Source organism: Balaenoptera physalus (assembly GCF_965194825.1).
Source record: "Balaenoptera physalus genome assembly, chromosome: 13".
In the NCBI taxonomy this organism is placed as follows: domain Eukaryota; kingdom Metazoa; phylum Chordata; class Mammalia; order Artiodactyla; family Balaenopteridae; genus Balaenoptera; species Balaenoptera physalus.
Window position 1 is genome coordinate 39491612 of NC_138892.1, and position 21679 is coordinate 39513290.

Sequence of the window (21679 nt, forward strand, 5' to 3'; positions counted from 1 at the left end):
ATTTGACACACTGTGGCTGGCTTTGAAGATGGAGGGGGCCATGGGTAAGAAACAGAAAGAGGTCGCTAGGAGCTGAGAGTGATTCCCAGTCCACCACTAGCAAGGAAGTGGGGACATCAGTCCTGCAACTACAACTTAAACGAGCTCCCAAGAGCCTCCAGCTAAGAGCCCGGCCCAGCTGATAACTGGTTTTTGGCCTCCTGAGCATAGAACCCAACTGAGCCCACCTGCACTTCTGACCTACAGAACTGTGAGATAATAAATAGGTATTGTTATAAGGTGTTACGTTTGTGGTCATTTCTTATGGCACCAACAGAAAATGAACTACATGTCAGCTATGTGCAATGTCAGCTATAATACATATATAAAGCTGACTATATATGTATTGGGAATGAATCTCACTTAAAGAGTCCTCATCTTGCCTAATTTTCTATAAATAACTTAATCTCAACCTAAACTCCTGACCAGTAGGGAATTCTATATCAGTCATTCTTGGTGGTCTTTAACCTCCACCAGGGTGTGTGTCAAGTTTCTGAGATCATACTACACAGTGCTACAGCCATGTTTACACACTAGTTAATGCTGAAACATCTGTCCTAGCCTGCATGATCCCTTCAGGTGGCTTCCTAACATTTAAGTTCCAGCTGGGGGCAGATTTACTGCAAAACTTCAGGGCCTGTAACTTCAATGGGTCCCTTCCAAGGCCCTACACTTAATTGAGTGTAATTTTATATCCTTTTTCTTAAAGAGGAATCCCGAAATTGCATAAATGTCAGGCACCACAAAACCTGGACACCCCCTCAGCTCAGAACTTTCCTGGTTAACTAATCAGAGTGAACTTTTCTTCCCTACCCCACATCTGCCTAACTGCCAGTAACTTTAGACAATTTTTACCTTCTCTCTTCCTAATTTTTTTCCTCACTACACTTAGCCGTATCTGAATTTATTTATTCGTTTAAAATGTGTTCATTTTTTGTCCCTCCCCACTAGAATGTAAGTTTATTGAAGGCAGGCACTTTATTTGTTTTATTCATTCCTATATGCCTAGAACCTAGAATGATGATTGACAAATAATAGGTGTTAATCAATATGTATTGACCCATCAACCTCTGGTCTATCAAACTGCTGCGTTCTGGTTGTCTTAGTTCATTTGGGCTGCTAAAACAAAATACCATAAACTCACAGCTTTATAAACAACAAACGTTTATTTCTCACAGTTCTGGAGGCTGGGAAGTCTTAAGATCAAAGGCACAGCCAGATTTAGTTTCTGATGAGAGCTTGCTTCCTGGTTCATAGATGGTAGTCCTTTCACTGTGACGCTACATGGTGGAAGGGGCCAAGGGTACTAATGTGACATAACTAGCTCCCCAAAGCCCTACCTCCTAATACCATCACCTTGGGGATTAGGATTTCAACGTACGAATTTTGAGGGGACATAAACATTCAGACCATAGCATAGACCAAGTCTGGGGCACACCTATGTTTGGCTAGTGGGAGTTCCAATGCTTAGGTTCCAGCCTCTCTATGCAGCATTAAGCCATTCATTCTGAGATCTTGCCACATTCTAGGGACACTTCCAGAGATCAGGGAGCAAATCCCCACTGCTCTAGAGGCCTACCAACTTCTTTCTCATCCTTTTAGCCTATGCATCACTTTATTCTCAGTGAAATCCTTCTTTTCCACAGAAGCTCCCAAAAATCGCTTGGGAGATTCCCTTTGCTTGGTTCCCCCTTCTCCACCCTAAATAGAAATAATATTACATGATATTATGAAATAACATTTTTAAAAAGTGAGAATACAAGCAACTTTAGAAAATGTTCCTGTTTGTGTTGATCTATAATACTATGCAAATGTAGCTTCAATAAATTCCTAGCCACCTGGTACACTACTTCCAACCAGATTACTAGCCCTAAATTCTTATTCAATAGACATTTGGGGGTGGTCACTTCAAGCTAGGAAGGAAAGTGTTTTGAAAGCAACTTCTGCTTTCTTCCTTGCCACAAACATCCCCTGAGGCAAGGAAGCCGAATTCAGCTTTAATGAGGGAAGGAAAAGAGGCAAATACAAGAAAACAAAATCTCATTTTTCCAGTTGTGGCAAGCGGGGGCCACTCTTCATCGCGATGCGCGGGCCTCTCACCATTGCGGCCTTTCCCGCTGCGGAGCACAGGCTCCAGACGCGCAGGCTCAGTAATTGTGGCTCACGGGCCCAGCTGCTCCGCGGCATGTGGGTTCTTCCCAGACCAGGGCTCGAACCCGTGTCCCCTGCATTGGCAGGCAGATTCTCAACCACTGCGCCACCAGGGAAGCCCTGTCCTTTTTTTGCATTCTGGTCTCTGGAGGAACTTAGAAGCTTTTCTCAGAATTTCAGTTTAAGGACATTTGAATGAATCCTTCAACTAAATGCTAGTGTTCCAAGATGGAGCTCATGCACCTAAACTCTCCTTCCAGATGTTGAAGCATCCTATATTATTACATTCTCTAGTTATTTTGCTAATAATAAACTTGACTGTGAGCATAATAACATATTATGCTACACTCTTTAGATGATGGTACATCAGAGAACACAGAAAAAAAATCTAAGCTTTGTGTGTGTGTGCATGTGTGAAGATTTAAATTTTATGATTTACTAAAAATGTCTTCAAATTGATAATTAACAAGTAAATTAATGGTTAGTAGGGGATATCTGTAGTGTACTTAAGTTTTGAAAAAGATGTGTACAGATCCTCTTCTGAAAATCTCCTGCATGTAATAACTGAAGACCCCAACTGATTAATGATTTGCTGCAGCAAAGGAAAACATTTAGCAAATTAATACAGTGTAATTTGCACTTCTATTTTAAGGCTTAATTTGCATTAAAAGAGCTGAACAGTATCTTCACACCCCTATCTACTCAGAGGGCATTAAGAAATGAAAATATTTGCATTTCTTCAATTTCTTTTTCTGCTTAAATTTTTAAGTTCATTCTGCTATTAATATGAAGTGACTGGCTTTGTGTTGTTTTTTGAACAAAAAGTTTTGCCTTTTCTGGAGTTAGTGGTAGGTCTTCAGTATCATTAATTCAAAACATTAAAAAAAATTCTCCTTAAAAAGGCAAGCAGGTGGCAGTTTAACAGCACTTCCAATGAGATTAACACAGAACTTTGTGACCCTTAGATCTGGAGGAAAGCTAACCTCAGTGAAATTTGCATATATTAACAGCCCAGGTGGGTTTTTATTTTGTTTTGTTTTTGTCTGGTAGACTTTGGGAACTGATACTTAACAATTTATTAATAAACTACTGTTTTATTTATTAATTTTACATCCTAAAGTAAGTGCTTGAATCAGAAATAACATACTTCCTACCAAACTCTTGCCCAAATCAAAACTTGAGATACCAATCTATATTCCAGGGCACTTTTAAGAGCTACCAAATAGACCATAACATTCTTGGGAAATAGTAAAGATAAGCTGTCAGTTTTTCTAGGTAGATAGAAGAGCTGACAAGGCAATCCTCAAATTCCTTTCTTTTATTTTAAGAACTGTATTCTGGAGTTTTTTAAGTGGATAGGAATTTTGTATTTTAGCGCTAAGAGTTCTCCAGCACCTAACACTGTCATTATTCAAAGCTCTGATTGGTGCATTTTAGGCATGTTACACTCACTTTCTATTTCTACAATATTTTCAGAGGAAATATTTTTAACCACACCTGGGTTCTATTACTGTCCTAGTAATTTCTATTCAGAAAATTTGGTCTTACAGACAGGTGGTTCCCTAATTACATTTTACCCATTTTTTATTTCTCAATATGATAAGCTGTAATGTAGTCTACTGGAGAATAAGAGAAGCTTAATTCTTCACTGCTGTATCTCCAGCATCTAGAACAACGCTTAACTCAGTACAGGTGCGTAATATTTCTGAAGGAATACTAATCCTGCTGCTGAGAAAAATTAGGTAAGTCCATTAGTTCTTTGGGGACTCAGTCCAGATGATCCTCAAGTTCCATTCAATGCTAACCTTCTATGACTTTTCTTATTTTGGCGCTAAATGTTCTAGAAAATAGTGGATGAAAATATTGTATTGTTTAGAAAAATATCAGTTGGTGGAGATTACAAATAGATGGCTCAAAAGACATTAGTATTTGTTACAAATCGCTCGCGCGCGCGCGCGGTGTCATACATGACAAAGTTCAAAAGCCTTTTTTATGATTATGATAAATTATGAAGTATTTTGAACATGTGATCTCAAAAGGTGGTTTAAATATGTCGTTATCGTCATTGTATCGCCAGTACCTGGAACCATGACTGGCTCATAGTAAGTATTCACAAAATACCGGTTAAATCAATTGCGTAGTATTAACATTCCTTTTGAACTCTAGAAGCAGCTGGGTCTTTATCCACCCTTAGAAAGCGATGGAGCAGGAACCAGAAATCCCTTAAAAGGTCAGGACCAGTAACAAGGCAGAGCTAAACTCCGGGGTAGTAGCAGACAGGATTAAAGCATTGAAAGAAGGGAAAGAGGACCCAAAATACGAGCGAGAGAAAACAAAAAAACAAAACAACAAACACACACACACACAACAAAGCAAGAAAAAATAAGCATAAGAGGAAAGATGTTTCTACAGTGGAGGCTGGCAGAAAGCCACTGCAATTACTGCAGGTCAACCCTTGTCACCAGGCGGTCACCTTGGGCTGAGATCTGGGGTAACTACCACCAAATCCCTCGGCTGTACACACAGACCCTGCTTTTAAAAGGTTCTTAGCAAATTCATCTGAGTTCCTCAGAAAGGGAAATCACTAGCGCTTAATTCACGACCTATCTATCCTCCATTCCATTCAAATAACGCAGCCAATAGGAAAATCCTCCGCCCTGAGCAAACGACTCGGCAGAGCTGAGACAGCCCTGGAGGCAGGTCCGCCCCGAAGAGCCTCCATACAGCCCGACTGTTGGCCTCCGGAACCCCAGGAGCCCTCAGCGGGGCAGAACAACCTTCCTTCCCTGTCTCCGCCCTTCCAGGTTGGTCCCAGCCCCCGCTGCCCAGGCGGCCTGGACCACACCCGCTTCCCTCCGGTGGCCTAGCCTCCCCCGCCGCAGTTCGCGGGAGCGCTCTTCCTGGGGCGGGCACAGGCCCATAGCGCATGCGCACTGGCCAAAGGGCGCCTCCCTGCCCGGATCTCGCGAAGTTACGTTAGATTGGCCGCCGGTGACGGGTGGCCGGGCCGGGGGCGGGAGGGCTTCTGAGGTAGGAAGGGAGGTCCGTTCGGCCGGGCGCGCCGCCCCAGTGCTCTGTGGGATACTGGAAGTCTCGAGCGTCTCCTCCCGGTTCCCAGCCCTCTTCTGGCCCGCACTCATAGAAACAGTCACACACCCCCTGCCTCCCCTCTCTTCCCTCTCCGCCTCCCCTTTCCCCCCCTCGCGATAAGAAGACCCGGCGGCAGGAGAGGGGATGAAGATGGCGGACGCGAAGCAGAAGCGGAACGAGCAGCTGAAGCGCTGGATCGGCTCCGAGACGGACCTCGAGCCTCCCGTGGTGAAGCGCCAGAAGACCAAGGTGAAGTTCGATGATGGCGCCGTCTTCCTGGCTGCTTGCTCCAGCGGCGACACGGACGAGGTCCTCAAGCTGCTGCACCGCGGCGCTGATATCAATTACGCCAATGTGGACGGACTCACTGCCCTGCACCAGGTCTGTGCGCCCCGCCGCCGCTCTCCTGACCCTGCGGGTCCTCGTTGGCCTCCCGCCTAGGCCTCCCCTCGGCTCTTGGTCTCCTGAGGCTGGGGGCGGCGGGAGACTCCCTGCCGCGGGGTGAGGGGGCGGCTTCCCGCGAAGGAGGGAGGGAGAGAACTGGTAGAGGGAGGGCCCTAGGCTTGGGGCCCCCTTCAGACCAGTTGGTGGTGGAGTAAGGGAACCAGGAGATTTCCGGGGCAGAGGGGGAAAGGGACTGTGGTCAGCTTGGGGCCCCAGGGCCATTTGTGGACGTGTGTCTGGGATTTGAGGTCGAGATGGGGAGCGGTGTGGTGTTGTGCCTGGGCCCCCGATGTCAGTGATAGAGTCGGAGGACGGGGGATGCTGAAGAAAACTACGGACAAGAGGCACTGGGGACACTTGGGTAGAGGGGCGTCTTTGGCTTGTTAGGAGGGCGTTGGATTTATTGTAGTTTTTAGGACTTGATTATAAATGATGATGATAATAATAGTAATCAAGCGCCCTAAGCCGAGTGCCCTGAGCAGACGGTTTCCTGTTTTCTCCTTTATTACTCTTGGTCACTGGGGAGGGGGAAACGGTGTAATTTAGCTGATCTGCACCGGCTGAAAGGGAGAGGATGAAAGTGGGTAGCGTGAGGAAGTGTTCTAAAGGGCTTGCCCACCGCGGGGCCGGAACGTACGAAAGAGTCTCTAACTCGGAGTAGAGTTTGCCGCAGTGTCAGAGATCCTTTGGCCCCAAGTCCAGGGGTGTGCATTGGGGTTAGAAAGAGAAGAATAAATACGAGGCACTCTTTTCAAAGCCGGTTACCAAGCTCTCATTTTTCTTTTGGGGGGTGGGAAAAAAGAAAGCTGTTCACGAACTTTTCTCAAAATGGATGCTTTGTGCATGTTAAAGTTTTATAGTAGTCTGATTGGGATCTCTCAATGTTAGCCAAATAAGGAGAAACTATTGGCAATCCGGAGATAATGTTGCTTTGCCTTTAACAGGCCAAAAGCAACACAACCACTTAGAGTTCTTCTTAAAAAGCAATTTTTCAGTGATGGTAATAGGTGTCAAAACATAAACTCTTTCCATTTTCTTAGTGGACAACTTGGAATTACTAGAAAACGACTTAACAGCAATAGCTTCCCCTTACAATGAAAAGACTTGTAAACTGACTCAAAGTTGCCTTGGTTATGTGTGGAAGATCGTAGCTCTGTGTTGATTAATGCTGTTACAAAAACTTGTTTGGGAGGTTGAAACTTATGGTTTCATATTTCATGCATATTACTTTGCTGCCTTTTTAAAAGAGGTGTGTGGTGGCATTTTTCCTTTTACTCCTTCCTGTTTAGTGAATGGTGACTGTTTAAAATTTTATTTAATTGAATTCTCATATCAAACTTGGCTTATAGCCTTTGTTTACAAAGTTGACTGGATGAACTGTAATGACTGACAAATTGCAGGACAAATCTGGAATTTAGCGTGTGGCACCCAGTAAAAATATAGCATGGTCTTTAGCTCTTTATCTGTTCCATTAATTTAGAGTCTCTAACGTATAACAAACTTTTTATTTGGCTGAGGTTTATTTTAAGCTATAGCATAACTCTAGATAAAAACATGGTGTTGAAATGAAATAAACTTTCGGCATTAGAAATGATAATGTAATTATGTAAGATGACTCTTTTCAAATTTCTTTTAAGTGTAATTTACATGGTTTAGTATGGAATTGATTCAGAAAGACAGATTATTGTATGCTTGAGGTCAGGATAAGGTTGCATAATGGTTTATATCAGTATGTTTTATTAAAGTTGTCATATAGAAATGTAAAATTAGTACAGTTGTTGAGGAACCCAATTATATTGGCTTGGAGGAAGAGGAAAACTTCTAATACTTATATTCTTATTGGCTTAGGTAGAAAGAGAAAATACATCTAACAGGCTTCTTAGAGTTTTTTTTTTTCTCCTCTAAATTTGGACATGTTGCAAGAATTATCAGGCTTATCAAAGTCTTCCTGATTAACAGTTCAGTGGTTAGTTTGGCATTATCTAGCTGTTGTCTTTATTTGATGTTTTGTTTTAGCTGACAAACACTTAAGCAGAAGTTTCCAAGTTTATGCATAATCATTTGCATAATTTCTTTTTGTAATTTATTTGCACATTCCTTAACTCAGTGAAGCCAAAGTCTTTAAAATATCAAGCATTAAAATTTTTATTATGTTTTCTCCACCCTCATTTCTCGTTTATTAACTCTTGTACTTTTTGCCATTGTGACAGAGAACAAGGAGTTCGCTTTGGGCAAATTCAGAACAACAGATAGTGGAAGGTGATAAATAAAACTTTTTAAAAAAAGAATCACAAAAATTTTTAACCTTAAAAATCTCTTGAATACTGATTGCTTTAAATACTTAAATTATAAAACCAAAATTGACCCATTGATTTAATAGCCCTTGAATAAATTTTTTTTTAATTTAACCTCTTGAAAGCACATAGAATAGCCAGAATGTTTTTACCAGATTAATTATTGGTTAGTCTTTTGGAATATTCTTTTCCATTTTTGGTTTTGATCAAGTGTCTTTTTCTTTCTTTTTTAAAGATTTTTTTAATGTGCACTTTTTTTTTTAAGTCTTTATTGAGTTTGTTACAATATTGCTTCTGTTTTATGTTTTGGTTTTGTTTTTTGTTTTTTTTGGCCACAAGGCATGTGGGATCCTAGCTCCCCGACCAGGGATCAAACCCGCACCCCCTGCATTGGAAGGCAAAGTCTTAACCACTGGGCCGCCAGGGAAGTCCCGATGGAGTGTCTTAAATTTCACTGTCAGGAGAAAAGTTTTAAGAACTTTACAACCCACAAATACACTTCTTAATCTAATATTTTACTTCCATTTTAATATAAACAGCTTATATTTAAAAGTTTCTTTAATTGGTTGAATGTTCTTTCTCATTAGGAGTTACAAAAGATAGTTTCCTTTTTTTTTTGTATAAAAATAGGTCATTCATATAGGAGAAAAAGCAGTGTTTCTAGTCAAATTTCCTATCTTGGTCTCTAGAATAGCCTCCCTTCCCCTAACTCCCTCCAGTAGCTAGAAAACAGTACTGAAGTTACATTATAAACTTCTGATTTTCTAGAACTGAGGTCTAGAGTAGAATTGCATTTTTATCAGTGGGCAATAATCAGCTCTGATTTAAGAGCTACCTGGTAGAGTTTTAATACTATATGATCTGTATCTTTATTTCAGTATACTTTATAAAGGTTTTAGGAGAGTAATAATAGTTTTCTATAGAATGCTTTATTGCTGATGCTTACTGATACTGGTGTGCATAAAATACAGGCCTGAGATTTCTTCCAGCAGTTGTGAGTGTAGCCTTTTGATTTTACCTTAAAATCTTACCTGCTTCCTCTGTGCCTGTGACTTCCAAGTCAGTTTCCAGTTCTCACATTGCTGCAGAGCTCCAATCCCTCATTTCCATTTTTCTACTGATGACGAACTGTTGATTTAAAGTAAAATATTATTCAGTATATTGTGATTTTATATTTAAAAATATATCTTCAAGTAGTGATATAGTAAATAGAGGTCCACCCCCTTTGCCGTAGAATAGCAACTGTTTATTTACATCAATATCAGGAATTTCTTTAAATTCAGCCTGAAATGAATATTTTTCTTTCTTCACCAAACCTATTCTTCTCATCGATGCCTCTGTTTCTGATAATGATGTCATTAATCTCTAGATTAAGCTTTAAACATTTTAATTATTGTTTACTCATCCCCTTGTCTACATATAGACAATCAGTCTTCATAACTGCCTTTGCATCAATTCTTTTTCTTGCTACTCTTATTATCAATCTAGGTCATACCTTTATTATTTTTATCCCTAGAGTACAGTAATAGCCTAATTGCTTTCCCTGCCTCTTCTCTCCCTGGTCCAGTCTAGCATTCATACTGCTATCACATTAATCTTTTAACAATATCATTTCAGTCATGTCACTCCTCTCCATAAATTCAGATTTAAAGTGTTTCACCATTTAGGTTAGACCTGATATGTCTCCACTGTGTTATATCCTTTAGTCTTTTTACTTCCATGCCTATGGCCTTGCTTTTTCCACCACTAGAATATACTCCCTCCCTCTTTGCCAGTCAAAATCTTGGTCGTTCTTCAGGGTTCAACCCAGTTGTCCTCCAGAAGGGATCTTTCTGTCTTTTGAATTTGTATAATAACTATGTCACTGGAGAGACTCTCCTCTGGGGTGCTCATTTTACCTTACGTTTTGCCTCTTTGCTGCTGTTAAAATGCTTCTTACTGAGTAGTGTGTGTTTTTAAGTTTGTCTTTCCTGGCTGACTGTAAGGACCCAATCTTCCACATTTTTGTATTTCCAGAACCTGGCACATAGTAGGCTTTCACTAAAGATTTATTGAATTTTATCTTTTACCTCGTATCATAGATAGGAAGTTTTATAGTCATTTGTATGTTGTAAGATAAATCATTAAAACATTCACACCCAGATACTTAGAGTACAGTTCTTGCACATGGTAGAACTTGTTGTGGATCTTCTGTGCAGATATTTTTAATGTCTTGAGATTTTTTAAAAAATTTAATATTAACCTCCTTCCTATTAAAAAAATTCTGAACCAGTTTAACTATTGATAAAGAGATAGAAAAATATTCACTCGAGTCATCAATTAATTTGCTACCTTCTTTAAAAAGGTCTGAACTAGGTCCTGTAGAGGAATACAGAGTAGAATTAAATCCATGTTCTTTGCTATTATAATTTTAAAATAAAGTTTTCCTTTTGCTTTTCAATACATACAGACTTGCAGGTGAGTTTAATATTACATCCCTTTGCTCTTAAAATACAAAATTTTATCTACTTCTGAGGGAGCCATTTGAAGCTTCTTTGAGGAATATGTGACTCCCCTCTTGTCAGTAAAAGGAATACTTTTGTGGAGTTTTTTCTCAAGTGCTTAATCTTCTCAGCCAAGCCATTTTCACTGAATCATAATCTGAAATGTAACTCTCTTTTAAAAAGTATTCTAATGGGGCTACTTAAAGTGTTTTCCAACCAAAAGGAAAAGAGACTGGAAGCAGCTGATATTGAGTCTCTTGTTAGAGAATAGTGTAATTGCTGTATATGAGAAATCTCTTTAAAACTGAATGTAGAGTTTATAGTTGTTTACTTTTTTTTTTTTTTTTTTGGTGGGGGATATTAAGATCTTGGAAGAATCTGTTGGATCCCTTATAACTAATATTAAAATCTGTGTTTAAAAAATATACAGTATAAGTTATTTTCTCTACATAATTTTATTTAAATGGGTGATGGCTCTTCAAACTTTTTATTGAAATCATCCTAACCATAAAAAACAAACAAACAGAACAAACCTAAAGAAAATTTCTAACCCCAAGCTGGCCCCTCACTTCCTACAAATAAATGGACAACCCTCGCCATAAATGGGGTATGCTGGTAGGGCACCAGTGCCCACAGTGCTGTTGTTATAATGCCTTCTCTGCAGTTGATACCTCTGTGCTTCCTGGCAACAGTTTTGTGGTCTGACTTTGAAGTGTCATAACCAAGACCATCTTTCATGTACTTCAGCTACAGTGTGATTGCAAGCTGTGACTGAGCATTTTCTAGTATAGCCAGGTAGAAACACTAGATGGAATAGAGGAAAAATTTTTTTCATTATCTGTTTGTTATCACATTTTACAATACTGTTCACATAAGAGATGTACTTTGAAAACTGTCTAGTTAGATAATTTAAAAAATATAACTATTTGGAAACCTTTGGAGGGAGGCGAAATATAGAACATTATTTTGTTACTGCTGTAGCGTGTTACTTCTTGACACTTCCCAAAGTTGCTATTTTCTTCGCCTTTCTGCCTGCCAAAAATTATGATTTTCACCCCACTTTTCTTTTGAAAGTTTGTGAGGTTCCACAGGGGTTGGCAAATGGAGTATTGGCATTTTGGTATATCTCTTTGAAAGGTCGAAGACCTCCAACAGTCATTTTTGAGTTTCTTCTAAATAAGGGTTGGATATGTAGTAGCCATGACTTATCCCAGTGTTATATTGAAGAAAGGAATTGGCTGGTGAACATTTGCTGAGGATTTGCTACATGTGAAACATTATGTTAGATAGTTTTATAACCAATATCTCATTTAATTCTCACAATGTCCCTTTTCTCTTGCTCAAGGTTACCAAGATAATAAATGACAGAGCTGGGTTCTGACACAGGTTTATGTGATTCCAGAGCCCAAATTTAACACTATGCTACATGTCTTTTAAGTCTGAAGAAGAAAGTATTCTTAAATCTTCCGGTCATTATGGTTGATGACTAGTAGTTGGAAGTTTTTCCATGTTAATCAGTAGAGAATCAAATGAAACACATACACATAGATATAATTATTTTCTTCATCTACTGTTGTCTGACTAGTCAAAACTTTTAAGAGCTTTCTGTGGTAATTGAAATGCAGTAATGCCATATTTAAATTAATCTCTAAATCTGTCCTAAACTTTAGGAACTGCCAAGATTACTTTTGACTGACCATTATGTGCTTAATATTTGATCAGGTGCTTTCGGTAGTTACAAAGGAAGTTACAACAGCAACGGAACTCTTTTTTTAAGGACAGGGTTTACTTAGTCTTTAAACATCTTCATTTTTCTTTATCTTAATAACAATTTATATTAATGCTTTAGGCATTTTTACATACTCATTTACAGTAAATGCTTTATACATTCACAGACTTAACTTTTTCAATGAAAAGATATAAATTATAGGTAAACTCATATCAGCGATAGTGAAAGAAGGAAGGCAAGCAAGCAGGCAAGCTCCGGCTTGTCACCACCATTTAGCTTAATCTTCTGAAATTTACTTTCTGTACAATGATTATTATTATTTATAATTAGGACTTGAGACATTACATGAAATGCTAGTAAAGTTACCTGAATTAAATTGAAATTCTGAATTAGTAAAACAAACTTTTTAATATTTATCATGTTTGATTTTAATTGGAAGCCTTTTGTTAGTAGGAATAGCCAAGTCATAAGAATATTCCATTCCTTAAATCATTTTGCAGAATTTAGCCAAATTATATTTCAAGTCTTACCTTAGAAAAGGCAATAGAATTTTTTTTCTTAGTGGTAGTAAGTGAGAGCACCATCTGAAATGTGATTTACTTGTTGCCTATGAAATCATTGGTTCCCAGAATTTTACATTTCATGGACCAATGAAATGGTTTTTGTTTTTTGTACTTTGTTTTAATTTTGATGACTAAAAGAGGAGAACCTAATTTTTATGTTGTCATGTTAGGGCGTTAAAAACAAACAACTTGATAACCTTCTACCATCATCATTTCATAAAAGAAAGAATACTTTAACAAGAAGAAAAGGATATAGTATCCAAATAAAGGACAGTGGAGACTCATATATCAGTCTATAAGATTATTGCTGTATTGACAGCAGATGTTCTTGATGCTCTTCCATGAAGTAGAGTAGTTAAGGGTGAGCAGATTTCAAAACTTTATTCCCTATGTTCTCCATTTGGTAGGATATGAGAGAGTGCAGGTGGTGGCAGGCCATATCATCGGGATGCAAGTGCCTGATCCCTGATCACTCAGTAAGAAGTGGAAAAAGAATTTACCTGAAGAGATTCAGGAGATTGGTGAAAGCTTTCTTTAGGAACCACTGGTTTCATATTTATATTTCCTTAAGCCTCTGCATATGTAATCTTTCTCTGAAATGTATTTCCCAGCTTATTTGTGTTAAGACACAGCTCAAAGCATAAAGTGTGGACTCGCTTGACCACGGGGGTGCACAGTAAGTCTTTCACTTACTATTTAAACCCTAAGTTTGGCACTTACACATTACCTGCTATTGTTAGTATATCTTATCTCCAAACAGAATAGTGAATTCCTTCAAGTGGGGACTTTGATTCATTTTTCTTTAAATCCCCTTTGGTATCTGCATTTTATTTTAGCAGGTGCACAGTAAATGTTTGTTGATCTTAAAAAAATGAGCACAATGTAGACTAATCTTGTGAAGAGCAGAGTTCATAGAGAACAAAATGATGACAGTTTGGGTAAATATAACAACCAGCAAACATTAAAATGTTCTAATTAAAAAGTGTATACCAATAACTTACTTTATAATAATTATAATGTAAAGGTAACCATTATTACAGCCAAAATTTAGCAGGATCTTAGATTTTTTTTTGAAGTGGAATGTGTTCCTGATTACCAACACAAGTAGAATTTTGCTCAGTTTATGTAACATACTTTAAAAATGAATTTCTTTAAACAAATCATCCTGTGTTGGCTTAGAAAAGGAATCCCTAGCATATGTCATTAGAAGCTAATTCATATTTTCTAATGATCTTAATCATATTTTTTTCCTAAATAACACTTTCACTATGGATCCCTGTATGTCACTATTTTTCTGACCTTGTTAGTATTTTGGTTGTTTAGCTTTTCATTGTTATGCTGGCTAACCATAAAAAGACAAAGTTGAGCTCTGTGTTACTGCCCTAAGTGTGCTTGCTTGACTTGAATGCTCTTTCATGGGTGGAGACATTCCACATTGTCATGTGTTATATAGGCATTTCTGAAATGACATTCAGTAGAAACCATGGAAAGAAATGAAGGCATTCCTCAGCTGTCACCTTTTTAGTAATCTATTTAAATGCGTTATGTGCAGAGTGAGATATTCCGCAGGGAGAGCTTCAGTGACTAAAAAGCGTTACTTTAATTTGATTATTAACTCATATGAGCTGAAAATACATGTTTTACATATTTAACATGTTTCCTAATGAAAAATATCATAAGGTTGTAGAAAGTTTGTACCATTTTCTTGAACACTTGAATAGTGCAAAGGAGAAATTTTGTGACTTGATACCGTTTAGAAGTTAACCACATGGGAAAGTATATTTTCCTGGATTAACTGTTAAAACACACGCACACACATCAATTACCTTTACTTTGTAGTAAACAAACTAAAGTGTATACATTTTATTAGCCTTCAAAATTATTTTAGATGGTTCTAAATATTAATCCAAATTTGTACTTTTGCTTGGAACATTTCTGGAACTTTTCTATCGGAGCTTCAGTTCCAGCAGGTTCTTTTGAATATCCTCTGTGTTGAGTTGAGTTTGTGTTTTTGTTTTTGTTTTCTTTCAGGAAAGTTTGTAAATTTTGAAAATGATAGTCATTGGAGACATGGCAAGTGAAAATAGTAGATGCTGGGTAATCATGGTTAGTAAATGACTATCAGTGATTAAATGATATTTTCTAAAAAGCTTTTTCTTAATTGGAACATGATCATAAAGAGTCCATCTTGGATTTTAGTCAACTCTTTTTACATTGTTTGGACTTGAGAGTATGCTTCAGAATTTCTTTATGATTAACTTAGCGCACTCTTCGTTTGTGTTCTGAATTTTGCGTGAAACAAGTCAATAGCTTATATAGCTTGTGAATTGAACCATGGTCTTTTTTTGTGTTTTCCACAAAAGATTTTGATGCTGCTGTTGCCAGATCATGACACCATATTTCATTAAGAGCTATTGTTTTTCTCAGAGATAAGTTAATTTGTACAGTTTTTCTTAAAAGATTAGAACAGATGACATGTTCAACAATTTATATCCTTTCCAAGTACATGGAATGATCTGCATAAAAATTTTGCCTAATATTCAAGTTTTTTCCCTTTTAAAATGTCTATTGCTATTTAACTTTTAGCCATCTTTTAAAAAAAAACACTAAAATGTCTTTAAATTTCTGATTTTCTCAATGTGGTATACATGAAAATGCCTCAAGTAATTATTAGGCCTTCAGTGCCTTATACTCTTGCTTTTTGTCTTCACCATCTCCTTTTTAATTTTAAACATGGCTTACTTTCAAGTTTGTTTATTGTTCTATATGTATTTTATCCCAAACAGAAATTGAAGAAGAATAATTACTTAAGTAATTAAAGCATGATAGAAAAATATAAAAAAAGAAAATAAATGCTATTCAGATTTTCAGGCATGGAGCTAGCTAGCCCCATTTAAAACTTTAATAGACTCTCTTTATCCATCTCTATCCAATATATAATTTTCTAAAAGTGAGTTTATATTTAATTTTCTGGTTTATAACCTACTTTCTAAATTATACATTTTTAGAAATATTTCTGTGTTAATGAATTTTGGGTCCACTGTGTGAGTTTGTGTGTACATGTGTGAGTACATGTGTACATCCTAAAGTTTATTTTCCCAGTTGTCTGATGATGAATATTTAGTATATTTTCAATTTCTCATGATTGGTGGATATTACACTATGTATATCTTTGCTCACTCATGACATTGTATCGTTCGGATTGTTTATCTTAGAGATTTCAGCTGCAATTTTATATGTTTTGCCCAAGATAACATGCTGTTCTAATGCTTGTTTATGCAAAAGATATTTTCAGTAAAGTCTCTAGTATATTTAATATAGAAGACTAACCTTGAAAGTACTCCGGCTGACACACATGTTACATTCATAATGTGATGATGTCATCTCCCTTCTCTGAGGCATCCATAGAGAAATCTGTTTTACTCTGTGTGTTAAGAAAATTTGTCAGTTGTTTGAAATATTAAACAGTATTTGTATTTGCAGGTAAATGTTGCTATTATTTGTTTAAATTAGTGATTAACTCATTCATGAACAAATATATGAATCATTATTTATCATATGCCTGGCATAAGGTCCCTGTGTGCATGTAGTGTGTAATCTAGAGGAGGTGGCAGTGAGTGTTAGATCTAGAGTAAGATGAAACTTTTTACTAGGAGGACTTAACCTAAAATGCCAGGATAGACATCCCTGAGAAAGCTTTGTTTAAGTTACAGGAACTTAAGAGATGTCTTGAGTCTTTCATGACCCTCTTCCCTCCTTGTTTGTCTTCTGAATGCTCCTGTTCAGTTTCTTTTTTTGATCTGTTTCTTTCTTAAAGAAGAATGTTCCAAAGTTCTCTGTGTCTCTGTTTTTTCTTTTCCATATCATTCATTCTTAGAGTTTCAGCTGTTCTCTTTTTATATGATCTGTTCTCCTTTTTATATAATCTACATCTTATTTTTGATGTCGTCAGTCTTCCACTTACTAAACTACAATCTCAGGGTCTTCTTGTGTTTACTCCTTCCGCTTCCAACATACAGTCAATAACTCCTATCATGCACACCTGAAAAAGAAATACTCCCAAATCCATACTACCTTTTTATATATTCACTTAACAGAATTAAAGGCCTACTTTGTGTCATACACTATTAAGTACTGGGGGGGATATGCTTTTAAACAAAAGAGATATCAACGCTACCTTCATGGAGTTTAGAATAAAGTGAAATTGCTTAGCCATCAGGAAAGTGCAAATCAAAACCATAATGAGATACTACTTCACACCTAATAGAATGGCTATAATAAAAACAACAGATAATAACAAATATTGACTAGGGTATGGAGAAATTCCATCCCTCATACACTGCTGATGGTAATGTAAAGTGGTGCAACCATTTTCAACCACTTTCAAAACAGTCTGGCAGTTCCTCAAAAGGTTAAACATAGAGTTGCCATATAACCTAGCAGTCCTACTCCTAGGTGTATACTCAAGAGAACTGAAAACGCATGCCCACACAAAAATGTGTATGTTAATGTTTATAGCATCATTATCAAAATAGCCAGAAAGTGGGAACAACACAAAATGTGCTGATGAATAAATAAAATGTGGTATGTTTTGTCACTGAAATCAGTGGAATGTTATTTGGCAATAAAAAGAAACTAAGTACTGATACTTGGTGCAACATAGATGAATCTTAAATACATTATGCTACGTGAAAGACACCAGTCACAAAAGACCACATATTGTAGGATTCCATTTACATGGAATGTTCAGAATAGGTAAGTCTATAGAGACAGAAGATAGATTAATGGTTGCCAAAGGCTGGAGGTATTGAGGGGAAATGGGGAGTGACTGCTAATTGGTATAGCATTTCTTTTTAGGTTGATAAAAATGTTATAAAATTAATTGTGGGGGGCTTCCCTGGTGGCGCAGTGGTTGGGAGTCCGCCTGCCAGTGCAGGGGACGCGGGTTTGAGCCCTGGTCTGGGAGGATCCCGCGTGCCGCGGAGCGGCTGGGCCCGTGAGCCACAGTTGCTGGGCCTGCGCGTCTGGAGCCTGTGCTCCGCAGCAGGAGAGGCCGTGGTGGCGGGGGGCCCGCGCACCGCGGTGGGGAGTGGCCCCCCGCTTGCCGCGGCTGGAGAGGGCCCTCGCACAGAGACGAAGACCCAACACAGCCATAAATAAAATAAAAAAAAAAAAAAAAAAAAAAAATTAATTGTGGTGATGGTTGCACAACTCTGGATATACCAAAACCTTTTAATTATATACTTGGAATGGGTTATTATATAATGTGTGAATTAATTTACAATAGGCTGTTGTATTTTTAAAGAATGAAATTAGGTATTTATCAGTGTTCACCACTAAAAATTGAGGCACTGGCAGAGGCTTGGTATTCATCTCTGTAGTTATGATGACAAAGAAGACAGCCAGTCATTGTCCCTGGCCTAACACAGCTTGCAGTGTATTAGGGTATATAGATAAACATAAAGAAATTTACGTTTATGTCAGTTATGTGTAATGATATGTAATGGTTGTAGTACAAAGTGATGTGGAAGTTGATGAAGGCACATCTCACCTCAATTTGGGGAAGGGGAAGGCTTCCTGGAGAAAGTTATTGTTTAAGCTGCTCCGTGATGAGTAAAAGTTAGCCAAAGTTGTAAGGGAGGGGAGGGTACCGGAAACTATTTCAGAGAGAGGGAATAGTATGTGCAAAGAGCTGGAGGTGTATAGAAGTGTTGAAGGATTTTAATCAGGTTAAATGAGACAGTCAAATTTTCTCTTTAAGAAAAATCACTTTGGCTGCAGCGTGGAGAATGCAACTGAAAAGAGGACAAGACTGGAGGCAGGGAGACTAGTGACTAGTTCAGGAACTTGAGGAGTCTAAGAGAGATGAACTAGCTTAGTGGCGGTGAAGTTGGTAAATAGTAGATGAACTCAGGACATATTTAAGAAATAGAATTGGTAGGAATTGGAAGGGATTTGAAGTGAGGGAATAGAGGCAAAAATGTGGGTGCACTTGGTTTCCGGTTTGGATGACTAGGTGAATGGAGTGCTTTTCACAGGATGTGTTCATTCAGTAAATACTCTGTGCTTACTGTATAGGTCAGGAGCAGAGTATATTTGAATGCTATTGGGGGAGACAGGCAGTAAGCAAGAAATTACAATCAACTGTGAAATGTATGCTAAAGGACATATAGGATATTGAGGAGAGGTGGCCTACTTATAAATAATATATAAAAATCTTGTTTGGAGGGTGTTTTGTCTTGGAGTTAGCCTGTTTTCTTAGATCTATTTGAATACCAAATAGAAAAGAATTTTCGAGGCTACAGGAAAACCACAGGATAAGGATTCATGATTAGCGTTTTTAGGGCTTTGGTGAACTGTCCAAAACTACATGCAAAGTGTTTGATTTTCTTCGCCTTTCACTTCAGAAGAATTAATTAAGAACTTTTAAGTAAGGTCAGATTTATTTTTATGATATTGTGGAGGAGGGCAGAGTGTGTCTTTTTAGGGATATGGGGATGTGGAGAGCTAGAGCACAGAACTGTTGGAGAGCAATAAAGGAGTGGTAGTTGGAACAATCAAAGTCTTTCATTGCCTGAAATAATGGTTTGTGAAAATAAGGTCATAGGTTAACATGAGAGGTGAGAGTACATTTCTCAGAGCATGTTGGATTTTGCTAAGAATTGTACAGTTAAAGAATTCATTCAACAGTCTCTGGCAATTCCTTGGTGGTCCAGTGGTTAGGACTCTGGGCTTCCATTGCGGTGGGCACGGGTTTGATCTCTGGTCGGGGAACTAAGCTCCTGCAAGCCGCACAGTGCAACCAAAAAAAAAAAAAAATCCTCTAACTTTCTTCGGTTTCTAAATTTAGTAAGCTGTGTTTTCAGGGAAAATAAAGGTAAAATATTAGTTTTAACTAAAAAACTTACACATTGATATATTTTTTTTCTTTTTTGCTCAAAATATTACTAGAGTTGCTTTGAGTATTTGTGATTTTTTGCATATTTTAATGTTTTTTTAAAGTTGCACAGGTAATGAGAAAAGTAGCAGTTCTACAAAAAGGTTGTGTGGGTTATTTTGACCTTGAGCAAGCATCATTGGGTGTGTTTTAGCTTAAGTGAAATAGGAAATGGTTATTATATATTTTTTTGCACTCTCATAGTTCTTTGTTTATTTGTTTGTTTATTCATTTGTTGTTTTTCCCCCCACTAGAAGGTAACCTCAGTGAAGGCAGGACCTTGTCTGTCTTGCTGACTGTATCCTCAGAACCTATGACAGTACTGTAGTAGGGGTGTATAGACATTTAATGAGTGAACAGTAAGTGACGTCTCTCCATCAGTCTGAGAAATTTAGAGATGATTATGTTGGTATCATTAATCATGATTATGTACACACCCAAGATGCACTTTTACTATTTACTTTGCAACTTCTGGTAACTGTTTCCATCAATCTAATTTATATTCCTCCCAGTCATCTCCCTCCCTTGCACAAATTTACTGACTCTCCAGTGTGTGCTTTAAAAAACAGTATTGTTTTATTACTGCCAGCTGGAGTGGCCTTCATGGGGTGGTGGGTGCACCCGGCTCAGGGTATGTGTGGGCTGTGAGGGGTAGATGATAATTGGGAGGCTGAAGGAAAGGGAGTGGGGCTGGAGGCCAGGCCCAAAGACTCCTCCGATTTACTTCTGGGAAGAGGTAGACTTAATAAAGGAGTCATGGCAAGCTATGGCCAGGCCGCCAATAAGATTAAGAAATTCTTGGAAATCTAGCTGCCCATCAGAGTCGAGGTCCAGTTTCTTCATCAGGCGGTCAAGGACACCAGGGTCCTTCTGGTTCTTTGTGAAGGCACCCAGCTCTGTATTCATGAGGATAAGGAACTTGGCCTTGGAGAGTTTGCTGTTGTTACCGTCCCTTCCAGCATGCTTTTGGAAAACAGCAGTTAGAGACTCGATGCACCGTTCAGTCTCTGTAGGGCTGGATATTTTTGCCATGTCGGAGAGGAGCGAGGCACGGGACTGCGAGTGGGGAGCGGTGCGGCGAGCCTGGTTACTATATATATTAAACCTTAATTCAAAATTACCGTGGCATTTTTTCCCCTTTTTAACCCACCCTTGACATTTAAAGCCAATCTTATTGTGGAGTGGGGGGAGATTATGGGTATGTTTGTTTTATGTGTGAAATGGACTGATGATACATAAATTGTTCCCTTTTAAATTACACTTAAGTGTCAGAAAGTTAGTTGCAAGACAGTATGTATGATGTGATTCCATTTGGGGGGAAATGTTGTTTGCGTAGAAAAAAATCTGGGGAAATTACCCCAACTATTAATGGTTATGGATATTTTGGATTATGTCATCTTTGAATCTTTTACAACAAGCAGAAAAAAGTGATGAAGATGAATCTGAACTGGAGAAAAATGCCTAAATGGCTACTTCCAGTAATGTATTCAGGATTAAATATAGAGACATTGACATAATGAATGTTAGTTTGCTAGTCTGTGTCCTCTCAAGGAAGCTGGTGTTTTAAATATTTATTTCTATATTATGCCTATCTTTTCTCTGAACCTTTTATTTCATAAGGAAAGATTGATTGCCATTATGATGTACACCTTGGGAGAGTTTTACAAGTAAGAAAATGAATTAGGGGTTTAGTTGGATGTATTTTGAAGCTTTTGGCAAGTAGACTACCAAGAAAATATAAGCATAATTTCCAAAAAAGCAGATAGTTTTGAGGAATAAAGGGATTTTAAAAGATAGAAAAGCAATTTTTATACAGTGAGCTCTTTTGCCTTGTTTTATATGAATATGAAAATGATGAATTTAATGATGAATATCTGTTTTAAGAATGAATTGAAAAAATGGCCTCAAATCTCTAAGAATAGAATCAGGAATGGTGAAGCTTAGAGTTA

General features: G+C 38.0%; 1 protein-coding gene and 1 pseudogene across 12 annotated transcripts in view; one reads left to right on the forward strand and one right to left on the reverse strand.

The window, feature by feature from the left end:
• Positions 1–5162: 5162 nt before the first annotated feature.
• Positions 5163–21679, forward strand: part of PPP1R12A (protein phosphatase 1 regulatory subunit 12A) — a 150211-nt gene continuing 133694 nt past the window's right edge. For 4 of the 11 annotated variants that reach the window (XM_082418895.1, XM_082418899.1, XM_082418904.1 and 1 more), the window contains exon 1: positions 5164–5661. In XM_082418895.1, the coding sequence (XP_082275021.1) occupies positions 5425–5661 (237 nt within the window). In that variant the 5' untranslated portion in view covers positions 5164–5424. Of the gene's footprint in view, positions 5662–21679 lie in introns of all 11 variants that reach the window. The other 7 variants (XM_082418900.1, XM_082418901.1, XM_082418902.1 and 4 more) reach the window with 3 other exon arrangements.
• LOC309640419 (protein S100-A11 pseudogene) lies at positions 8311–20796 on the reverse strand (annotated as a pseudogene). The gene has a single exon. The product of its transcript is annotated as a protein S100-A11 pseudogene (transcript).